The sequence below is a fragment of the Lepidochelys olivacea genome (genome assembly GCF_965140295.1).
Source record: "Lepidochelys olivacea isolate rLepOli2 genome assembly, chromosome: 17".
Lineage (NCBI taxonomy): Eukaryota > Metazoa > Chordata > Testudines > Cheloniidae > Lepidochelys > Lepidochelys olivacea.
This window is the reverse complement of record NC_140427.1, coordinates 5,798,827-5,823,641: the sequence shown is the minus strand read 5'-3', so window position 1 is coordinate 5,823,641 and position 24,815 is coordinate 5,798,827. Positions and strand designations below refer to the sequence as shown.

The window sequence follows — 24,815 nt, the reverse complement described above, 5'->3', positions numbered from 1 at the left end:
CAGGTGTTTGTTAACCTGCTATTAAAAATCTCCAATGATGGAAATTTCACAACCTCCCTAGGCAATTTATTCCATGCTTAACTACCCTGATACATTTTTCCTAATGTCCAATCTTGCTGCAATTTTAGCCCATTGCTTCTTGTCCTAGCCTCAGAGTTTAAGAAAAACAAATTTTTCTTCCTCCTCCTTGTAATGACCTTTTACATACTTGAAAGCTGTTATCATGTCCCGCCTCAGTCTTCTCTGTTCCAGACTAAACAAACCCAATTTTTTCGTCCTTTCCTCATAGGTCACGTTTTCTAGACCTTTAATCATTTTTGTTGCTCTTCTCTGGACTCTCTCCAATTTGTCCCCCTCCTTCCTGAAATGTGGTGCCCAGAACTGGACACAATACTCCAGTTGAGGCCTAATCAGAGCGGAGTAGAGTGGATGATATTTTAAAACTGTTTTGAAAAACATGATCAAGTCGCAAGCCTTCTACATTCTTTTCCATTTTAAAAATACACCCCACAACAAAAAATGGATCAACTGCTGGAAATTATATATGGCTAAAAGGTCTCATGTGAATGCAATATAACAAAGGATTGGTGGCTTTTCAGATATTATCTATTCTACTTGTGTCATGTCATTACTGCTTTTGCTATTGATCTGTCAAAGCAAAATGATTTGATATGGCACCATAGTTACAGAATGAACTTCAAAGAATTATCAATTTTGTATTGCAATACACAATAATACAACTGCTGTGAAAATTACAGTTTAAAAGCAGCAATTATGGATGTAAATGCATAATAGGTTTTAGATAAAATAGTTTTAAAGCCTGAATCAAGTTCAACAATTTCTAAGAGACTCACAAGAAAAAAACACCCTAAACTATTTTATATCATTTTAGATTAGAACCCATGACATCGCTGAAATCTTGTCTACACACTATATACAGCTATTTGGTACAGCATACTGTATAGTACACACCATCACCCTACAACTGTCAAGCAGAACTTTGCCAGACCAACTGAAAAGTTAAAACATATTGAAAAAGGTCCAGAATATCACATGGAGAGGAAATATGATTAAAGTCTGAATCAATGAAAGACATTTGCCTTTTGAAAGGTAAAGGAGGAAATGAAGAAAGAGGAAAACAAAGAAAACTATGTATCATACTCAACTGATTAATAATTTTCTTTATATTGGTGAAGCTTGTAAACTGAGAAACTCAAAACACTTTGAACAATTGTCTTATTTTTAAATTTTATTTAAAAAGTTATGAATCAACATTCAAAGGAAATCAACAGGGGCTCATAGAAAGGACTAAAATATTACAATTTATTGTAAATAGATCCCAAAGAAAGGTCAGTTAACTCATCATGATGGATCATCACTAAAATTTATAAGCATTAGCATTCTTCTCCTTGCCGGGTACTTTGACTTTGATATGACACATATTGAATGAATCATCTCAGATGCTGGCACTAGGCAAGATATATCTTAATGCAGACAGGTCGGCGACATGAACCCTAATGGCCCTTATCTTAATCTTGTTTAAAAGCATCTTAGATTTCTGAGTAATCTTTTCACTTTCTGATATTCTCTTTTATAGAGTGTTTTTGCTAGAGTTGCTACTGATTTTAACATAAATGCATTTTTGTTCCATAATATCATCAGTTTGTTTTCCAGTAATGTATTAACCTTCAAAAATTGTGTCTTGACTTGCATTTTAATAACTGTAAAATTTATCCTAATTTACTTTCAAAGTAAAAGTGACAGAATTTTGATTGTCTGTACATTACTGCAGGTTCAATATAAGAGCAGGATGTGAAGCTATGAGATATTTGTGTGTGTGAGATGCATTGTTTCCATCTCATATGTATATTTTACTATACTGGGTTATTAATCTCAGATATCTGGCATATGTAATATGCAGCGATTTTTTTTAAATAGTGGTTTTACTAAGAAAAGGCTTGTTTTTATTTATTGAAATACTATTTGAATAGGGTAAAAAAAATCAAACCTCCCTACAATTACCTTTTCTCTGTTCATATTATATTTAGTTAACTTATACCATGTAGAAATAGCAGGGTTGTAGCAACTTTCAAGAAGTCATCTGCACAGAAATGATGGACAAGACCTAATTTAGCAGCTGCTTCGATAAAATTTTAGGAAGTGCCACTGCAAAAATTCAAAGCAAAGTTCTGAAGATTTTAAAATTCAGAGATTAGAAATAGCAGCAATTCTCTGAAGAGAGAGCTGGCAAAATGTCATTGAAGTAAGTGCAGGTGGTACGTCCCAAAAGTCAACTCAGCTCTGTCTCTCTCAAGAAGCAAATGTATCAGCTTAAGTCTCCTAAAGAGCTCTAAGGGTTCTACACAGCAATGAAAGCCCGGGCTTGAGCCCAGGCTCAAGCTTAATCCCCCTTGCGTCCACACTCCTACTGTGCTAGCCTAGGGCTCTGACCTAGGGTCTGAATCAGTGTTAAGCTGGGACGTGCAGTCCAAGCCCTATTGCTTTCTTGTGTGCACATGGCCCTGGCTTGACTCAGGCCCAGAAGTCCTCCAGATGGATCCCCAGCTTCCCAACGGCACATAAGCAGCATGGCAGGCAGGCAGTGCAGCGGCATTAGTGCCTGGTGAAGGGCACCGCCTGTTCCTGCTCCTCTCATGGAGGCAGCAGCTCCTGCTCTGTCTCTTCTTTGCTGCTGTGCGGAGCTTGCCCAGAACAGGGAGCAAAGCTGACAGGCGGGAGGTGATTCCTAGCTGCCAGGATGTTGGGGGTCATCCCTCCACTGGACGTGCTGAGCCAAGAGGTCCACTGCTCCCCTTCCCTGCAAGGCAGCTGCTGGGTGCCCCTCCACCCTGTGGACCTTGCTTCCAGGCTTTCCCTGCCTTCCTGGGCTGCGTTTGCAGGGGCACCCAGGAATGCAGCACCAAAACCTCCCCACAGCAAGAAGGAGCCGGAGCCACCGCTACAGAAGGCTGGAGGGAGGTTTTGGGGCTGGCTCCCACTCGCCACACCATCAGTGCATGCAGCCCCAGCAATCCTTCATACACAGCCCCATGGTGGGCAGCGGGGGCCCATAAGCAAGGGCCAGAGAGTGGAGCAGGGACTAAGTGGCTGCCCTGCAGGGAGGAAGAGCAGCAGAGCTCCCAGCTCCGCATGGCCAGGGGAGGGATGACCCCCAACATGCTGGTCACTCCCCCTCCCTGCAGGGCAGCCACCTGGTCCCCATTCTGCTTTCTGCCCTCCTGCCCTCGGAAATATAAATATATAAGCTGCAGGGGCGCCTGAACAGTGTGCACTGTCAGGGTGGCATGTGGGAGCCAGCCCCAAAACTTCCTCATCGTCTTCCATGGCAGCAGCTCCAGATCCTCCTCGCTGCTGTGCAGAGCTTACCCAGAGCAGGGAGCAAAGCTGACAGGAAGGAGGCGGCTCCCAGCTGCCAGGATTTGGGAGTCATCCCTCCCATAGCCATGCTGAGCCAGGAGCTTTGATGTTCATCTTCCCAGCAGGCAGTTGCTTGGTCCCCACTCCACCATCTCTTGCTTGACCTTCATGGGCCTGCGTGTGCAGAAGTGCCCAGGCAGCATGCACTGTCAGGGCGGTGAGTGGGGACCAGCCCCAAAACTCCCCCCAAAGCCTCCCAGGTATCCCTGCATCACAGGGTGCAGCAGGGGCAGGAATAAGAGAACTTGGGGGGCTGGAGACCAGCTTAGTGTCAAGTTGACATTCTCAATGCAATTATGTTCGAAATTATGTTTCTGAATGTATGTGTGTCTAAAGGCTGAGAAGGGTACATTTTTTTAATACAAAAGGATGTCACTCCTTTAGATGAACAGGAGGACATTTCCACTGAATGAGGTCATTGTACTTCTGCAATAGATGTTGCTGTATCTTGCACATAATTGCTTCATTGGGACTTCATTCAAAAAGAGCTCTTCCAGCTTGGAGTATGAACATCCAGAATTTATGAAATCATAGTTAGTAGAAAAAGGCACAGTTGACAAATATATTTCAATTTAATTTTTCATTGTAAATATATAAGCTGCATACTGAACAATGACTACCCATCATGAAATCCCTACTTCTCATTGTTCACAACTGACCAAACACTAAAATCTCACATATGTTTGAAATATTTCAATTGTGTGAAAATATATACCGATTTATATATTCTCAATGTTTTGTTAGACCAACAGCAGACCTTCTGTGCAAGCATAGTGTTCTATCATCATATCACAGTGGTACCTTTAGGAATGAAAAAGTGTTTGTTCCTTTAATATATTTATATTTACCTTCTCTATGCAAAAATCTATCGTAAGGAGGAATAATCTGGAATAACGAATTATATATATAGAATTTTCAAAGTATTACTGGTGATTGACAACAGTAATTTACAGAAATTATTCATATAAGATGTATAAGGAGAAAGCATTTTTAGTGGGATACTATAAGCTCCTTTTACAAGGATGATATGATACAATACGATACAACAAAAGTTAAAGAATGAATCAAGCTTGGCAAACTGAATAATAAAATGTGTAACTACTATATCTGTTCTTTTATTAGTCCACTTAATATGACAAAGTATATGGAAAGGGAGAGAGAAAATACAGCTGATGTTGCTGGATCTTGGGAAAATATCTTGTCAAAAACTTTTTTTTAAATGGGTTACTATAAAGTAGTTTGGGGTCAAAATTTTATATACATTAAAATCCTTATAGTATGGTGGGGTAATGTCCTACAGATCAGTGTTTCTCTACCTTTTTGATATCAGTGACCCGCTTACTGCCTTCCTAAACTGTCAGGGAGATCGGCAGGGACTGGCACCAGTCGACAGACTGGTCACTGAGAAACTCTGATATAGATTCTAAACATCTATTTTTAAGGGCCAGTCTTCAGTGGAATGTGGGCAAATCACCATTCCAATCCAATGGAAGTAGGAGAAACATGCAAGAGACTCTGATTTCTCCCAAAGGAAAATCTACCTAAACTGAAACTTGCAACTGACAGAAAAATTGAGGCCTTTAATGGATGCTTTTTGCACCTGTTAGCACTGGAAGCAGTAAATAACCACAATGCTAGTTTCTATAGCAAATGAGCATTGGTCACATAAATTTCACCTGAGATGTTTCATCAGCAGCAGCCAGCTTCCTCTCAATATGGTTAGTTTAATGCAGTCTTTGACTGGCATCTCCTTATTAGCACATCAACGTTTTCAAACTTGCTGCTACTTGTTCTTAAGGTCAGGGAACAAGAAGTCTGGGGTGTTTCTTTTCTGCTAGACTTTTTATGTGATCTGGAGTATGTCATTGTATTTCTTGGCACCTCAATTTCCACAGCAGTACAATGGGGATAACGCTTTTCTATTTTCACATGGTTTTGGAAGGACACATTCATTAATGTTTGTAAAGTAATTTGAAATCTTCAGAGAGAAATGTACTTTAGAAGGCTAAGTATTACTTACATTATAGCTGATTCCTAATTATTTCTTTCCAGAGTGGGGAATTCAGGTGGTTTCATTTGCTCCACTTTTGCCACATATGGTTTTTATTTCTGACACCATGTAACAAAGGTGCAACACACAGGTACTGATAATAGATTACTCCTTATTTCCTGGCTCTTGTCACTTGACATTGTTCACGGATACAAACTGCATCAAGTAGCATGGTTCCTTCGTCTCCCAAATCCAATAACTACTATTACAACATCCATTCTTTACTCTTATGCCTGAGTGTTAAATCATAGATCAGAGCTCTCCCCAAAATAGGCAATACACAGATATTTTATAAACTCTAATATTCAGAGGCTAGTTTCAACCTGACAACTTCTCTTTATATAAATAAGGAAGAAAACATTTAAAGTGCTAGAAGTGCTACACTGATCTGTAGCACTTCATGTCACTTTAAATGAAATACATAATGTGCTTTTATGGGAAATTAATTTAATTCCATTTATGAAGTAGCAACTCCTGATGCTTCTCCCTTTGAGAACTAACAAGCAGGTTATCAGGTTTCATAAACGAGAGACATGCACATGTATTTAGCAAATCACCACAATGCCTTAAACTTCAGAGGTATTCCAAACATGAGGTTAAGAGTGTGCTTGTTTGAATCTGGTCACTAGTTTATCCACTGGGGAAAAAATGAGGTGATGTTTGTGACAAATAGGGGAATTTTGGTAATATTTGTATTATTCCACAGTGTACCTCAGTTTCCCCTCTGTACTTTGTACTACTGTGCACAGAGTATGAAGGGAAAGGACAAGATGTTGGACTCACATAGCTGCCTGGCTGGAGACCACAGTCACTAATGAACTGAATAGGGCCTCCACACGTGAATGGAAGATCCAGAAGAGACCGTGGAAACACCAACGGCTGGGACAGTCACACCTAGCTACCAATGGCCAAGAGGAGATTTTTCCTCACCTCTCAATAGGGAAAGAGAGCAATGGCCTTGCACTGGAGAACAAAGGGATACAGTGACAGGTGTTCATGCCACAAACTGGACTCGCAGAGAGACAGCACCTCTCACCTGGGCCTGACAAAGGGAGGGACAGAGAAAGGAAAACCAAGATGGTTCCTACAGCAGCATGGCTCAAGAGATCCCTGGTGTTGAGGACTGTCTTAACCTTTGCTTTCCTATGTTAACCTGAGGACTTCCTGATGCAGTATTCTGTTGACTAATAGGGATATTTTAAAATTACATTTCCCATATTTCTCTACTGCTGCCCCTTTTTATGTCATTTCTTTCCTTCTGCATTGGGTTGTCTTGTAGGACTGGGAAATTAATATGGTCAAAAAATGGGAAAAACATCTTAGATTTTGTAAATTTGTTATCACAGGAGTAAGAAGAAATTTCTCTCCATCATCATGTACAGCATTGCGTAATTGCCAATTTGCATTCAGAGGTTCTCTATCAGGATTTTCAGAGGTAAGATTCTATGTTTCATGGACTGTATCTGGTATAGTAAATCTTATGTTCTGAAAACTTTGATTGCATCATTTACATTTAGGTAGGATTCATATTATCTGAATAAATTCTAAGGTAATGTTTTCTTGCTAAATCATTGTTGTGGGATCTCACATTCCCTGTTGGAATAGGTTAGTTTTTCTGAGGGCTAACACAATTCTTATTTCAGTCCCAGGTTATACTCTGGAGTGAGAGGGGAACATTTTTCTCTCTTACTAGTTTGATGGGCTTGAGTTTTAGAATCCAAGTGTACTGTAATACGGATTTATTTATTTAGAATTTTAGCTTGATGAAGTTAGACCAGGAGGGGAGAGTCTCTGAGTGATGTGATAAGATGTTCAGTTCTAATTTTAGTTTTGTTGGTGAATTTTTAGTTTGTCTAGACTTATCATTTTTAGAGCCACTGAGCCTCCACAGCTCACACAGAAGCTCTGCTATTGGCTGGGTGGAATGTTCTAGCTCAGTGGTTCCTTCGTGACTTCAATTTATAAAAATCAGGCTACTTTTATGTCAGTGCCTCACTTTAAGCCCCTCAGTTGGAAAAATTTGGTCCGTGAGCCTGGAGATATTGGTAGGCACTTCTTAATAAATCAAAACATATATAAATAGATACGAGTGTGTATCTGGAGCTCCACACTCCATGGATGATGATGATACTAAATGTGCAAAAGTTAGAAAAATCACTTGTTCCATAGTAACCGTAAGGCCTTTATTGCATATTTTTGTTTATAAAGTCCTAAAAGTTGAACCCACATATAGTTTAACAAAATACTAGATACGTTTAAGTGGTTGAATTCAAGTTGCCGTGGGAAACAATTACATTTCCTGACTTTTCCATTTAAAATCTGGCCCATATGATTATATTAACATCGTATTTATATTTAATACTTTTGTAGGTGTCTGTCTGTATTTTGGAGTTTTAAGTAATTCTGAAATTTATATTTATCAATACCTTCGCTAAGTCCATGGAAGTGCCTCCACAAAGAAAAAACACGTAGGGTATGTATACACTGCAAACAAAACACCCATGTCTGGCCTGGGTCATCTGACTTGGGCTCACAGGGCTTGGACTGTGAGGCTCTAAAACTGCAGTGTAGACATTTGTGCTCAGGCAGAAGCCCAGGTTCTGAGATCCCAAGGGTCCTAGGGATTAGGCTTCAGCCTGAGCCCAAATATCTACACTGCAATTTTATAGCCCTGCAGCCTGAGCCCAAGTCAGCTGACCTGGATCAGCCACAGGTGTTTTATTGCAGTGTAGACATGCAGTTAATGTTTTTTTGTCAGTAGTCCTTTCAGTGAAGCGTAAGGTCAATTGAGATTTTTGAAGGGGGAGGGGACAACCTGAGCTGATCAGCAGTTTCTTTCATTCTTTACTAAATATGCCAGGTCTTACTCTGATCTCAAGGTCTCTAAGCATTTTCAATTGAGATAAGTTTTACTCTCAAAAAATAAATCTTTTAGCAAATATCTTTTGTTCATACACACAAAAAACAACTTCCACACAACATATACATCACCACTGTCACAACTATTGCTCTACGTAAATACATCACAAACTGAAATAATGCCTGGGATTCAATTTTAGATATAAAATTAGAAGACAATTTAAGATTTATTTTCAGCTTGCTAGTCTTGCACATTTATACATGTGGTTTTGTGAATTAGAATGATGGATTATAGTTTGTAGTCTGCCTTTTTCTACCAATTCTACATTGTATGGTCTAATGTGGTCACCTAATGGTTATTTCTAGTAACTGCACTGATGACACAAAAGGACATTGTCTTTTTATCCATTCCTTCAGGTTTTAAATTACTCTTCCTCGTGGGACATCTGACATCAGCAAAATGGTCAGAAATCTGGAACTGAATCAGCAACTCCAAATGGTGCAGTTTTTCCAGTGATACCAGGTTTGATTTTTAAAAGGTTTACATTAAACCACTGTTGATTTTACTAAATTGTTTACCGCAATCCAACCACAGTTACAGTTGGATGAAACAAACAGACCTGTACTCCTAATTACATTGCACATTTATACTGTTCCTCAAATTTGAGTTCTGTACAACAATAAAAACTATGGGAAAAGAATACAAACTTTCATTTTTTATCACTGAGGTATAGTCTTAGCCATATGATACACCCTCCTATCAACAATAAAATTTAGTAATACATGCTTTGAAATAAATAAAATTGATCCCTTGGGACAGTGGGCTTTGTCCAATTTCCACTTGATTCAATAAAACACTGCTAAAATCCATAGCAAAGTAAAATGAAACAATAATCAAAAGAAGGAGAAATGAAATGGCTGTATATTATATACAAACAGCATATAAAGATAATGCAAAAAGCATCCTAATTGCTGAGTCAATGTACATGACAAAGTTGCCTTTGATGATAGGCAATTGAATGGTAAGAGTTTTTTTAAAACTGGTTTTAAAAACCTAGACAGTTCAAGGAAAAACACTGAAAATCATATCTTTCTGCAACATCTTTCCTCCAATACCCTGAACAAACCTCACTGAATTAAGTTAAATCTTACTATATTAAGTGTATGTACCACTATGGGCCAGGGGTTGTATGTATTTCCATGAGTGAGGGGGAACACAGCCGCCAGGCAGAATTGGGCAAATTCACTCAGGTTGTAACATGTCCCAAGAGGCACCATCACCTTGAAAGGACTGGTATACACTATCGTACTGGGGAATTCACAGTACAGGCAGGAGATTGTGCAGCCTGGAAATACCTTGGTCTGGAAGAAGAAAAAGGTGTGTCTGCCAAAGAAAGGAGACAGCTGGGGAGCTGGAAGCCTAAGAGTAGGTGCCCTTGCTAGACCAAGGAGGGGGAATATGGGCGAAGTTGCCCTGAACTGTGACACTTTCTATCCAAGATTTATTTTCATACTGAGATCCCTTTCTACCACATGCCAAATGCACATAAGCACACTTGCTCTGAGGACCAAACCAGTCTTTTCTGGATGACTGTGATCAAAACAACAATATTCCTAGTATTCCTTTCAGAGTAGCAGCCGTGTCAGTCTGTATTCGCAAAAAGAAAAGGAGGACTTGTGGCACCAGTCTCTAAGGTGCCACTAGTACTCCTTTTCCTATTATTCCTATAATGAAACAAAACATACCTTGCACAAAAAACAAACTTGTAACCAAACAACTACAGGATCCGAGCAATTCCAACATGGACACGGCTGTTGTCTCTATGTTTATGTATAGGGATAAAAAGTTAGAGAGCGAATCTTTAAGTAGGGTTTTTAAAAGAGAGAAGAATATGAATTAAAATTTCCTTACTTTATAAGATGGCAAAAAGCATAAGACCCCTTGGTCAACAGTTTGACACACTGAAAGCAGAAGTGCTCCCACTTCATCCTGGAATTCAAAGGTCTCTGTATGCTGGAATGTGGCATGCAGCTTCCGACCCTTGGGGCCTGCCCCAATGGTGCCAACCCAAACCTGTTGTATTAATATTTCAATGTTATATACATATTTATACCAAATTAATAGGGAAATGTAAAAACTAAAGTAAATAAAATACTGAGATTATTTCTGAACAGATTAATGCTAAGGAACAAGAATATAAAATCGAGAGACAGAGAAAGGAGTGTAGCAAGTCACCAAAGTGAGAGGTGCTGTTACCAGTAGTGTTTACTTTTTAGCTGTACTGGTGAAATAATATTTACTTACTATTACTACTTTTATTTAAGATTATTATGTATCAACCATAGTTTCATTTAAACACTTAGTTGACAACTTTCGCAATGCAAGTAAATGTCTATTTTACTCTTTCCATTTTGAGTTATAGAAATAGAACGAGTTTATATGGTCTTCATTTTAACTTGCCATTTATTGCTTATTTTATAATGAATATTAAAGTTTCAGGAGTGAAAGCAATGCTGCAAACATTTACCTGAGAGTTATGAATAACATGATTTGCCTCAAGCTGGATAGTAAACTTCACACCAAGTTCTGAAGAAAATGAGTCCATTGGAGAGAGCGTACCAGACGTGAGAACAATTGTCCTGACATTACCACTTAAATCTGAAAAGGCCTAAGGAAAATTAAAAAAACAAATTAGTAAAATCAGTACAAACTATTATATTTGTATTTGTGATCAAATGAGGGTCAGTAAGGAGTTTCTGGCTCACTTTGTACTTAGCTTACCACAGCTGGATTCAAGCACCAAAAGTTAAGCGTATGGACTGCTATTTTCTGCTGTGAACTCCTCTGATGTTTTGGTTGTGCAAAGAAAGCATTTTTATCTGGAATATCAAGTTGCTTTTCATTTGTCCAAACATATGTTTGTTGCAAAGCAACTCTGTAGTCATCTGCAAATCTATACAGAAGTAAATTAATATAACTGGTAAATAGACGTAACCTGCACTAGTGTTTGTTAAATGTATATTTCATAAATCTGTCATGTGGGTTCAGCATTAAACTCTGAAAAACCAAAACCAGTGTTGACACAATGTGGTTCCACCTTAAGCATCCAGCCTAATGCTGTACCAAACTCTGCCTATTATAAAATGAGCTGGCAACTGTGCATTCAATATATGGAAGAACGTACTCTACACTAGAAACAGAGAATATGATTTAAGATATAAGGTTCAAAAGTTATATGACTTTCCATTTAAGAAACATAAAGAGCCTCTATAATTGCTAAGCCATGTATTACAGAATTAGTTCTAAAACAAAATATTTAATAGCTACAGTTGGCTTTAAGAGTGAAGGTATCAAAAGAGTAGTTTAATTATTTTAAATTAACATTAAAGTGATCTAAAGTGCAGACTGGAGTTAGGCAACATGCCAAGAAAATATTCTAGTCTGACCTTTAGAGAAACCACTCTCAACATTTTAGTTATATAAAAAAGAAAATTAATTTGGTGATATCAACCTACTACTTATTGGATGTTTACCCACAAGAGAAATTTTTTTGGCACAATCCTGTTTAATCGGTAGGTTTTGCTCAGGAGAAACCTGACACTGAAATAAATAACAGAGGTGCTGAATAGTTGAGAAAGAGACAACTTGGCAAAGAAGCAGGAACATGTTTGTACTATGCATGCCTCCACTCTGCTTGGCTCTTACAAGTGCTCATTTTTTATCATGTATACCAAAACTACCCAAATGTCTTGGGGAAAATATTATTTTTGCCATCTTTCCATCTTCATATAAACAATCAGATGTTTACAAAAATACACTCACTTGCAATTTAAATATATCTGGTAAAAAGGAGAAAGAAAAAAAGTCCACAATTCAGGCTATATATTTCCACCAACCTGTTGTTATCTTTAAAAAGATATAGTAGAACCATGAATAGCCCTTTTAGCATAATCTGAGTGGCAGGGCTCACAATAGGAACCTCAATAAGCTCATCTCCTCCATGAAGATTCGATACTTTTTCTTCTTTTTCAAGGACAGCAGCAAAATGTTTCTGCAACAGGCAAACTCCTCATTAATATAATCCTAAAAATATTCCCAAAACAAATGCATACAAATCAAGTATTCACCACAGTATTTTAAAACAACTTCTCTCAATACAGCTAGAGAAGTTAGACTGAAAATAAAAATCTTAATACTTAACTCAGTGCTTTCAATGTGATTGGTACTGTACAGAAAGAAAGAACTGGCTGAAGCATGCAGTAAATATGATTTGTTAGTCAATCTGAATGCAGATGGTCAGTAAAGATAGAACTAAGAGTCATTCCATTGTCACAATTTTTGAATAATAATCTGATCACTGTTATTCTTTGGTAGAACAGAAATAAAGTAATTATAAGACCATTGTAATAAGCTCAGTGTCTGCTACTTTGAAAATAAATTAGTAGATTTAAAACTTGATTCGCCACTCACACTTCTTTTACACAGGTGTGACTGTACTAGTTTCTGTGGATTTACATTTGATTTTCATCATACACACTTTTGTACAACAGCTTTAAGAAACTGGACTGGATTTAAAAGAGCACAAGTAGTGTAAGGGTATTTTAAAACATGAAACCAAATAATATTATGCATTTTTATAATAATGTCTGTAACATAAAACTCTACCTGCAGGATAGGAAATGTAGCATTTGTTATTCCCATATTGTGCAAAATGGTGAGCATTTCCTTTCCACTCCAAACTTTACAGGAGGTTTCATATCCCCTTTCTTTAAGTTGACCAGAGCTTTCCTGTAGCCAACTACAAATGAAGAGAGTAATAAAAATTTTAAATAATTCCTGCATTAATTTCAATGATCCTGTATGACAATTTTCAGGAAGCTAAATTGAATGAACTTCACAAATTGTACCATACTCCTGTGATATTATTAATAATTATTTTAATTTAATATCTTTAATCAAAAGGTTGAGGGCTCTGCATTTTGGGTCTGATTCTGTTCTCCCTTCTGCTAGTTTTACACCATTGAACTGCACTGACTTTAATGAGAGATACTTCTGATGTATGCTGGTGGATGTCGAGAAAAATCTGTCCCTTAGTGTTGACATTTCCCCCCCGCTCCATATATTATTTTTTAACTTTATTTAAAAAGGGCATAAAAATATAACTTGTTTCTTTAATTGGTCAGGAATGCATAGGAAACATTTGTGTAGCCTTGCACCAAACCTTATTTTAAGCTATTATGCTTTACAGACCATTCATTACCTCTGTAATTGGTATGATTAAGGAAAGAGTGACAACCTGCACCATACATGCTAAGTATTTCCAAGATGAGTTAAATCAGCCTAATTAAACCACATCCCTTCATTCCAGCCACGGAGGAAGAAAGACTGGATGCAAGAACCCTTTTGCTAGTATAAGCTGTGTTTCCACTAGGGGAACTGGCAAACCCATTCAAGTGTAGGAAAGGGCACTAAAACATGTGCTTAAGTACTTTCTAGAATCAAACATCGGAGACTTCTTTTAAACGGACGTAGAATTTTGCTGGTTACTCACTTAACGGGCCCAGACCTGCCAGTTTGTGCAAAAAGATAATACTAATTATTGGTCATTTACACCCAGTCTCTTGCTTTCCACCCGCTGCTTTCCCTACGGTTGGCAGACTTGACAAGAGAATCAACCTGAGTTTTTCTGATAAGGTTAAAAGGCCGGAGGCGGTCAAATCTCCAGCCTTGTTGCTCTCCTCTGCTGCTAAGAAGTTTAACATTTGAAAGACCGAACAAAGGAGAATTAGTAGCCACAGGGAAATTATTCTGTCTCAGTGGCACACAAATGTTAACCCTTGGCACCAAATGGAGAAGAAAAGAGGGTGAAGTTGAAGGTGTACCTAATCTCTAATATAAACAAGGACTTCCTAAATGAGCAACACTTCCTAGACCAATATTATAACAAAATGCTTGTCCCAAATGTAATTAAGATAAGCTCAATTAATATAAACAAAGCCACTTTTGTTATTTCTTATTGTTATTCCACTATTCAGATAGCTTTCTGATGAAGGAGGCAATCACTTAATTGGAATATTTGGACATGCACAGTTGGGTACCAGTTAGCAGCTACTATATACAGCACTGTACAGTCAAAATACAAAGGAGAATGAAATGGTGGCGGGTGGTGGAGGTTTATAAAAAGGGAGTAAAGGAAGTATTATTTACATCTTCAGCAGGGGTCATCCAATTACATTAATCGGCAACAGGTTTAAAACAAACATAAGGAAGTACTTCTTCACACAATGCACAATAAACCTGTGGAACTCACTTCCAGGGGATGTTGCGAAGGCCAAAAATATAACTGGCTTCAAAAAAGAATTTGATGTGTTCATGAAAGAAAGAAACATCAACGGCTATTAGCCAAGATTGTTAGGGATGCAGCCCATACCCTGGGTGTCCCTATCCCTCTGATTGCCAGAAGCTGGGACAGGACGACTGGCATAAATCACTTGATAAAATGCCCTGTTCTGTTCATTCACTCTGAAGCATCTGGCATTGGCTACTGTCGGAAGAGACGATATTGGGCTAGATAGACTATTGCTCTGCCCCAGTATGGCCGTTCTTACGTTCTAGATTGCATAAACTGCCCAGCTCTCAGGCAGGTAGACTGCTGGGAGTCTGGGCTGCTGGCGGCCTTGTTCTCAGGCTCCTCAAAAAGCCCAAATTATCCAGGCAAATCTGGGAGCCTTGGAAACACTTAGAAAGGTCAAAAAGAAATATTATTTCTATATTTTTCAAAACAAAACTTTGGAATTTTTCAATTTCAAGAAATTTCAATTGTTTGTTCCATTTCAGAATGAGTTTTATTCTTAACATTTCAGAATTTCCCATAGAATGTGAATTCCAGTTTCCAATCAGCTCTGTGGTGGCATTAAACTGCCTTAACACAAAATTATGCTTTCTCTTCCTGCAGTTCCCTGCTTCATTCACCATAAACCTTCCAAATTCTGCAACAAATGAGGCAGAGGTCCTACAGGCATGAGCTTCATTCACTACACAACCATGATTCAGTCCCATCCATACATCCTGTGCACTAATGGACAGCCCCTGTAGGGAAAAAAAACAACCCAGTATTGGATAGGCAACCTGAATTCTGGCATTTCCTAACTCAAGTGCTCGACTCTGAAACCTTCGCATTCTTTTAATGTAGGAAATTTTAACCAAAAATACCTACGTTTTTAAAAAAACTTAAACATTGAAAAAACACAACTGCATCGTGTAGAACCACATGCAGGGGTGAAAGGAAGCCGGTAAGGGCCGGTATGGCAGACCTGTAAAAAGTGGCTGCAGGCACCGGCCCGTACACGCTTGACTTTAAAGCGCTGCCGTGGCTTTTTTAACATCGCTGTCTCCCCTCCTGCTGGCAGCTATGGGGGGGGGATATGAGGGGGGAGCAAAAGGAGCTGCTGCCCTGGGGCTGGCAATTTAAAAGAGTCCGGGGCTCCGACCGCTGCTATTGTTACTGTGGCAGTGGCCAGAGCCCCGGACCATTTAAATCACCACTGGAGCCCCAGGCAGTGCAGGCCACTGCTGGCTGCAGGACCTGACTGACCTCAGTCCCGCCCCTTCTGCCCGAGGCCCGGCCCCTGGACCGGTAAGTCTTTGACGTTACTTTCACCCCTGACCACAACAAGCATGTGCATCCTCCACAACATCAGCAGGGTTGGGATCTTTAGATCCACAACACTATCCACTACCACTTAAGCTAATGGAGTAACTGGTAACAGAAGAAGGCTATTACTTCTCTGAGGACCTGGTACAAGAAGGAGATGGAAACAGAGAGACACATTTTACCAGAGGGTTTCACAGCTATCTGCTAGACAGCAAAGGAATGTTAAGACTCAGCAATAATAATTATAATAAATAATTATTATAAATAATAATGGGTTCAGTTCCAAGTTCTAGTGGTTATAGACCCCTCTGCCACTGTTCTCGCAACCTCTCCCTGCCCTCTTCTGCTTCTATACCCACCCTGTTCAGCTCCTACCCTGGTCCCCCTCCCACTCAGCTTGTGCCCTTGTCCGCCTGCTCTGTCTCCTTGTCTTGCCCCCAACTCTTGTCCATGTTCTTCTTCACCCATTCTGATCTTCTCCACGCCATGGCCCCTGACATTCGCCCTGCCCCCCTCCCCCCTCGGCTTCTTATTTCTTATTTCTTGCTCATCACCCCACCCCCACCTCTGGCTCCTATTCCTTATGCCTTGCCCCTCTTCCTCACCCCTGTACATTCAAGTCAGGTTGCTGCCTCCTCCCCCTCCACAACACATGGGCACCATCAGGGAGAGCACTGAGAAAACAGGATTCTCCCTGCTATCAGTTCCTGTGCATGGCTTCACAGTGGCTACTGGAAAGAACAACTGCAGGGAAAGTCCTATGTAGCTCCTGCAGCCAAGGGAGAGAACATGCCTAGTTGGTCTGTAGGGCCAAAACAAGCAGAGTCTCGCCATAAAAGAAGCTGAGAGAGGATCGCACATGCTCAGTGCAGACAGAATCTTTGGAGAATTTAGCTGCCAAACACTAACATGTCTCTACTGAGCATGTGCACACTGCAATTTTTCAGAGCCTTATAACTTGGCCAGATTTGGGCAAATTTTCACAGGGACCAAGGTGACCCCACTTGCCAAATTTCAAGTTCTTGTTCTAAAGCATGGAGGCACTTCTTAGCAAAACAGTTGTGAGATTTTTTTTTTTAAACCATGGAAAAAGAACATTTCTCCCTGACCTGGTTCTCAGAAATGGCTGTTATATTAGGTGAAACTTAAAAAAAAAAAAAAATCAGCCTTAGGCAGACATCCTGTATGGGCAATTTTATCAGCCCAAACTGTTTGTGCTTGGCAAAATTACAGGCAAATGAAAAGTGTTGGGTAGCCCTAACTATCGGCGTTGCTACCTGCGCTGCCTTTAGTTAAAGCAAACCCCAATTGTCTTTTACTAAACCAACAGAGAATGTCTACTCTCAACACTTGAAAAACTGTTTGCATAGAATTTTTCTCTACCTTCAGCGTGGAAGATTTCCTCTGGGAACATAAGTTTCTCTAATGCTGACTTAACACTACTTTGTACTGATATAACATCTTCCATAGAAGGCTCACAAAGCATTTTACAAACATTAATTCTCACAAAATCCCTGTGATTGGCCTGATGGGGAAATGCACAGAAAATTTAGATGGATTTGCCCAAAGTCTTGGAGTAAAATTTTCAAAAGCACCTGAATAACCTAGGAACCTAAATCCCATTTTGAAAAAAAGTGAGTTAGGTGCTTAGGAGCTTAAGTTACTTCTGGAAATGGGACTTTTGAAAATATTCCCGTGATCCATTAGACAATTAATTTTCATAAATGCCGCAAATCCTTTTTGGGTGCCCAAAATCAGAAAAACAAGAGGTCTGGCTTGTGGACTATAGTGTTTGAGGTATATCTGTAAGTCTTCTTGTCAATTATGCAGTGTATCTTCTAGTACATGATATGAAAAAAAGACTATAAACAGTAGGTTTTGTTTTTTGTTTTTTTAAATAGCCTTACTTCATCAGACTGTAGCACACAGCCCGCAGGGGATCATGGTCCTTCCGTCTGATGTTGTTGACGACCATGGTATCAAGTTCTTCTCGAGCAAATCTCAGCTGTGTTTCTGTAACACTATAACTGGCTGACTCCCGTGCACAATCTTCAATATTATGAGCTTCATCTAAAATGACTACTTGGTCTTTTAGGTTAATCTCCATCTGCAAAAGACAACAATTGTCCAGTAAAATGAGTAAACAACAGCCAGTAGGTTCATGTTTAAAAAAAGAATCTGTCCAAATTGTGTCACTTGTGCAAGCAATGAAAAGTGATTTTTTCAGAGCTTGACAGAATTTCTGCAGTATAGGAACTAGCTAGGTTTTTCACAAAACTGAAACCTGGTGCCAGCATAAATGACAGAATTTGGTCCTTACTTGTAAATACTATGGGAGCAGAGTTTGTAAAATGTACTTTTATGGTACTATATAATTAATAGCAAAAAGTACAGACATATTGAAATGTGATATATTTATTTATTTATTTTTAAATTAAATAAAAGTATTTTCACTTTTTACACCTTCCCTAAACCCCCATGCCCACTTCTTGTAGTTATGCCATCCTAGAAGTTTCTCTTCTGTTGTTGTGTGAAAAATCCACACAACTGATTAGCTACAATGGAAAAAACAGTGAAACTGACTATTACCAGAGGTACTGTCATATGTACAAAATAAGGAAATTGCAAAAGAAAAGAAAAATATTCTTTAATCTCTTTAATTTAGATGTTACTTGTAAACTAGCAAGCATTCAGACAGGAATGCAGTTTTAAGTTGACCATGTGCCTTTATCACTTTCTTTATTCATCTCACTTTAACTTCAGTCCATGCAACAAACAAAATCTAGGGCTTGTCTCCTCTTACAACGCTGCAGCGGCACCACTATAATACGTAGTAAAGACACTACTTAGGCCGGCGGGTGAGTTTCTCCCATCAGCATAGATATCCACTTTTCCAACAGGCGGTAGCAAGGTCGATGGGAGAAACCCTTCTGTCAGCATAGCACTGTCTATGCCGAGGGTTAGGTTGGCATAACTATGTCGCACAGGGGTGCGGATTTTCCTGAGCGACGTAATTATACCGACATAAGTTCCTACTTTAGATCAAGCCCTACTTACAAATATACTTACACTCTCTCTTATTTGTGGATCCAGCAGGTAGTTGTAAGGACAAAATACAATATCTGCCCCCACCATGAGTTCTCGAGCTGCAAAATAGGCACATGCACGTAGCTTCTTTCCCAGGCTTACTAGATCTTCTATGTCCCAAGCCTGACACTTCTTACGCGCAAACTGTAGAGCATGATGTTCACTAATTTTATGCACACCATGGTAGTAAACACAGGACCCGCCCTAAAAGGAAATATGTGAGAGTTTGAAAACAAAATATTGTACTAGGAACAATGATGTACGTGAACTTACATTTTTTGTAAAACAAAAAACAAAACAAAAAAAACCCCTTATTTTGTAATCTTTTACTTCACCTCGATCACTGAGGTATTTTTAAAAGTGCTTGTTATCTTTTGGACTATAACAACAACAAATATAATGGCAGAAACAAAGCAGGCAAATATGACAGAATCTATAACCTATCATACATAAATCTGTAAGGTACATTTCAGAGTTTTTCCCCAGTGAACCCAAAGAAATTTTTCATCTATTTTACCAATAGCAACCTGGCAGTGGAAGAGGGTGGGATGGATTCTAAATCATGAGCAATTAATAAATCCAAATACATATGGTTAATTCAACTGGGAAGGATAGAAAATAAAATAATATGGCACATTCACATCCACCCAGCAGTATATCAACTTTCTTACATCATCAAATTACCAACCAGAAATGTCTAGTGAATTTAAATCTCATTAGAATCCACCTGAGCTTGTTCATTTGTATGTCTTCTCTGTGCTAACAGCTCAGGAGAGTGTTGTGTTCAACAATAAAAGCAAACAATAGTTGTTCTGCTCATGACTTTGACAGCAGTCCTTCCACTGGTGCTCAGGTGTGTTAAAGCACATCGTTCCAAGGTTGGTTTGGGTTTATTTGTATTGTTTTTCCTGGAAGGGTAGGGGAGAGATTGGACAGGCAAATCTTAAATTTATGGGTTGGAGCTGATACACTGGAATTACAGGGAGGAGTGGAGAATTTTGAAATTTTAATACTGGTTAACGCTAGTGTCCCTGAGGTATAACTAAACAACTATTATTTCTCTGTTCTAGTCAGTCGGAGTACAGGGGGTATTTTTGTTTGTTTTTTTTACTGTAAAATTAGTTACTGTGAATCCTATCTTTTCTTTGATGAACTTTTAAGCAAACAAAACCACCAAGAAGAGAATAAATCCCTGGAAATATATACTTTAGACTAGAGGCAATTAAGGCTGCCTAGTCATATGAAGATTGATAACATGAACAGGAAAGCCCATACCATTTTTAACAGTGTAACACAACCCTAAGGGGCAGATTGTCAGTTGAAATGTTATCACACTTGGTGCCTTTTCGCTCACAAATTGTCAGGTATCTGTTTATCAGCTCACTTCTGTAATATAGTCTTGGTTAACATAGACACCTAAAGTGACAGTGTAATTGGCTCTCATTACCACTACAACTTACCCTTAGCGCTTGGGAGCATAAAAAGCAAATGCTCACTTATACTTGATGAATACAAAATAAACTTGAAGCCCCAACAAGAGGACAAAACAGAAACTAGGTACAGTACGACCATACAATTTGCCAGTGGAGACAACAAAAGCAGTTCCTATCAGCCTCAATAGTTTTCTAAAGTCTGAGTTGTACAGTGGAAACCAGCAAAAACCTTTTACTGGATGAATATACTCACAATTATTAAAACCTTTAAGTTTTTAGACACACAGTATTTTTGGCATATGACGACTCCCAACTAATCTTCCTACGTTTATGATCAATGTATGTGTGGTGCTGATATATTTTAAAAGTGACCAACAAAGAAAAGAAAAAAGTGTATGTGCCCTTTTTAGCTTCCTTACAGGGAACAGAGGCAGCTGGAAAAAAATGTTCTATTTGCCTTACAACTATCAGTATCAACATTTTGTTGCAGGACTTCTTGAAGGACTAGAAAACTGGAATAAGAGTTTTTCAGCTCACAACTGAAGGAACAGGAACTAAGGGAAGGATCGAAACCTGCACAAATAGCTTTTCTCTTAAGTATTTGTCAGCAGCTTGAATTAAAATAAGTGTTACAAAACAAAACGGTGTTAAACAGTGATATAAAAATCCCATCCCCCTCAATTTCTTAAAATTTAGTCTTGTTCAATCCGACGTACAGCCAAGCCAACTATTTGTTGTCCTCCAGCATAAACAAGGAATTTTAAATGTGAAAACAAGCAGATACACACTGCTTTTTGGAACATTCATTTCAGGCTTATACACTATGAAGAAGCAAAAGATGGGTAATTTTGTTAGCCTTTGCAGATTACCTGTAAATAAATAAATTCTGCTGTGCTTTTGCAGTTTAGTTTTATTTATTTATTTTAAGTGCAGGCTGCAAAAGTGGAAAGGAAACAAGACAGTCTTAAAACAACTCTGAAATGGTGAGCACAAATCCTAAATTTGGTTACCCAAGATGATGATGAACAAATTATGTTATCAAGAACACTTATATCATAGTGTGAGCAAGCACAATGTATCTCTGCTACTATCATTAGCAGATTATTTGTTCCAGATTTGTGGTGGGTTATTCACACGAGAAAGGCTCTAAATTACTACTTACTTAACACAGGTAATTAAGTCCCTATCCTCTTAATTTTGAATCAGTAAACAGTTTGTTCCAACTAGAGAATTACTACAATAATTTTACCCCCATGCATTCTAATCATCTTCAATGCCCAGATACACTCAATAAAATAAAATAAAACACTAAGCAGAGAGAAATCAGGCCTGAGTGGATTATTTAATCATCATCAGCATATTTCACATTTTAAAAAAGAAATAAGTTTTGAGAAAGCAAAAGTTATTGCAATTATAATTAAGCTCCCAAACAAACGCTATAATCATATATTGTCATAATCTATTATGCCTTTTAAGTTTTGATGTTGTGAACCAAGATTTACTGAAGATTAATGGTCTAATACAAAATGAATTAGAAGTTACAAAAGGGCTTCCAACCAGCATGCCATTAAGAAGTTAGAATGTTACTCAATCCAGCTGCTCAGGCAGCTAAATCTTTCATTAATATTTTTTAATGAATGCTCATTTTCTGAAACAAAACTACTCACATTTTTTCCTTCCAACAAGTCTGCACATTTTTCATTCCTGTTACTACTTCTCGATACCACTGGATGAACACAGGTATGATCCCGGCTAGAAAGAATTGTCATACGGACACTGGAGTATACTGTCCTCTGCAGCTCTCTAGTAATCTGAGCTATTTGCTTGTGTGTTCGAGTTCCAAAAAATATTTTTGGGATGTGTGGCTTTCCTCCATTTTCCTTCCTCTTTGCATAACTAACATTTTTACCATTTTCTTTTGCAGAAGAACAGGAACACTGTGTGCAGAGGCCAGGAGACTGTAACCAAAACAAGGAAAGTTTATGAGGACATTACCACTGCAAACTGCATATACCAAATCTCCATATTGACCACTGAGAGTTTTCCTCTAGGGTAGTTCAAAACTTCCCATTAATTAATCTATCAAACTTTGAATAGTGGACTCAAGTTAAAAGTATACCCAAAACATTACAAAATCTCAAAATAATTTCTAAAAAAGTTATCATAGAAAAGAGAGTATCTCTCGAATAAAAAACCTAAGTGATTACCAAATTCTCCATTTGCTCTTTTCTTTATATATTCTTTGCCAGTCAGTATAATATGTCCAGGTTAATATGCCATTGCTTTGATGGAAATTAAAAGGGTACCATTGAAATAAACATATGAAATTTAGTACCAAAGTTGATACATATCCTTGGTTATACCATCTATTAATTTTACATATAGAAAGGTTTACTGGTACGGTTCACTGTCTCTCCAGGATTTATACAAACCAGACTGTGGTTAAACTCAAGTGCTATGCCAGTAAAATAACGTTAGTGTGTACATGACACTTTAATTTGTTTATTCCTTTGTGCCAGAAAAGAAAAAGAATTTTTAACTAATTTTTACAATGCACGAGGAAAGTTTTTCCACTTTAGGTTTATTTTCTGTCATCAAGCATGGCCAATTACCTCTAATTTACCTGTGACAAATTATTACAATGAAAAAAGCCAGAACAGTTTAGTAGCAAGTTATGCAGGACACCTAGCGTTAGGAGTTCCCAGGCCTTAAGGACTGAGTAAAAGCGTGTTATACAAGAGACACATGCTGTCTTCAAACCAGATGGCAGCCTTTGTTTCATAGCAGACAAATGAAGAAAAAGTGAGGAACATTGATGTGGGGGAAAAGGATTGTTTATTATGTTTCTTAATTTGAACAAGTACTTATATACTGACTGCCAGCTAAAGGAAATTACTTTTCCATTGAGGGCTTGATCCTATAAGGTGCTGAGCACTCTGGCCTCAATCCAGTAAAGCACTTAAGCATGTGAATAGTGCAACTGAAGTCAGAGAGACTTCTCACATACATAAATTTAAGCATGTGCTTAAGAGCTTTGCTGGATCAGGACACGCGTCTGCAGCACCTTAGGATCAAGACCTGACTGGGCAACCACATTAAAACTAATACTGAAAACTTTGTTTTAACGTTGTTTCATCTGCAAATCAAATTTCACTAAATTGGCTTCAAAGCATATACTCCATTAGTAATACACTCATCATGGTGTTATGCCATTAGTCAATTCTAGTGAATACTCTCATTTCGCCTTAACAGTTTCATAATTCTTAACTAGCAGAACTGAATCCAGGAAAAATATTTGGAATAGCAGGACAACTGGGTTTTTTCCCCCACTCTAATTACTTTGTAACAGAGAAATTCATCCTCAATCTCTTCCACAACATGAACTATTGGGAAGATAATAATTAGGATGTAGGTAGAGGATACAAAGAAAATGTTAAGATATCTCTAAGAAGAGTATCTTGTCTGTACAAGCACATGCAATAGTGAAAAACTGATCAGCATTGTCTTAAGAGCGTAAAATAGTTTGCACTTGGTTTTTAGTTTGATGGCGCAGGTAGCAACAAACTGTACTTGACAGCTGAAAGTTTTTTCCCCTGCTTTTAATTGATTATCCTTCATAAACAAATGCTAAGTCATGGCATGTGTTACACCACAATACTGGGGATCAAGCTGTCTCTTAGCCTCCACTCTGTGGAAAAGCAAGTTCGAATTACCCTGAGTCCCCCTCAGCGTTGTCCGCCATTAAATATTACAATACATGATAGAATGGATGTAAATGTGACCCTTCTGGAGCTGTCACTCACTGGGATAAAAGGTTCACTGATGTGCTAAATAAACAGGCCGTCAAAGCAGATAAAGTTACAGCCATGCTGGAATTGTTACATTCCCCTCTCAGGTTGCCAGTAACAGCAGATTTCATTACGGTGTGCTGCCACATTAAATAGCCAGTTCCAAATATCCTGCCTTCTATATTGAATAATTACTTATTCACTGAAAGGATAAAAAGAAGAGAGTTATGAATGGGGCTCTTGTCAGCACTGAAGCAGGAAACAGCTGACATGTGGTGTATGTTACATATGCGGCAATATCCGACAGTTTATACTCTCAGAAAATTGGAATGCAAATTATATCATGATATTTTGATCTATATTCTATTTTGATCTTTGAAATAATGATATTTATTAACATACTAAGAGAATTAATGTAAATAAGCTGTAGAATCAGTTTACTTTTGCTGACTGTGCAGGCCTTTTTGCCCATATCTATCCCCTTTCATTTGAATTCATATTTTTC

At 38.4% G+C, this 24,815-nt stretch overlaps 1 protein-coding gene across 3 annotated transcripts in view; it reads right to left on the bottom strand.

The window, feature by feature from the left end:
- Window positions 1-24,815, bottom strand: part of BRIP1 (BRCA1 interacting DNA helicase 1) — a 153,134-nt gene that overhangs the window by 89,310 nt on the left and 39,009 nt on the right. For all 3 annotated transcript variants that reach the window (XM_084650621.1, XM_084650623.1, XM_084650622.1), the window contains 8 exons: window positions 22,190-22,480; window positions 19,072-19,293; window positions 17,910-18,109; window positions 13,014-13,146; window positions 12,245-12,399; window positions 11,130-11,301; window positions 10,876-11,016; window positions 10,260-10,421 (listed from right to left, as the gene is read on the bottom strand). In XM_084650621.1, coding sequence (XP_084506747.1) covers window positions 10,260-10,421; window positions 10,876-11,016; window positions 11,130-11,301; window positions 12,245-12,399; window positions 13,014-13,146; window positions 17,910-18,109; window positions 19,072-19,293; window positions 22,190-22,480 — 1,476 coding nt within the window. The remainder of the gene's footprint in view (window positions 1-10,259; window positions 10,422-10,875; window positions 11,017-11,129; window positions 11,302-12,244; window positions 12,400-13,013; window positions 13,147-17,909; window positions 18,110-19,071; window positions 19,294-22,189; window positions 22,481-24,815) is intronic.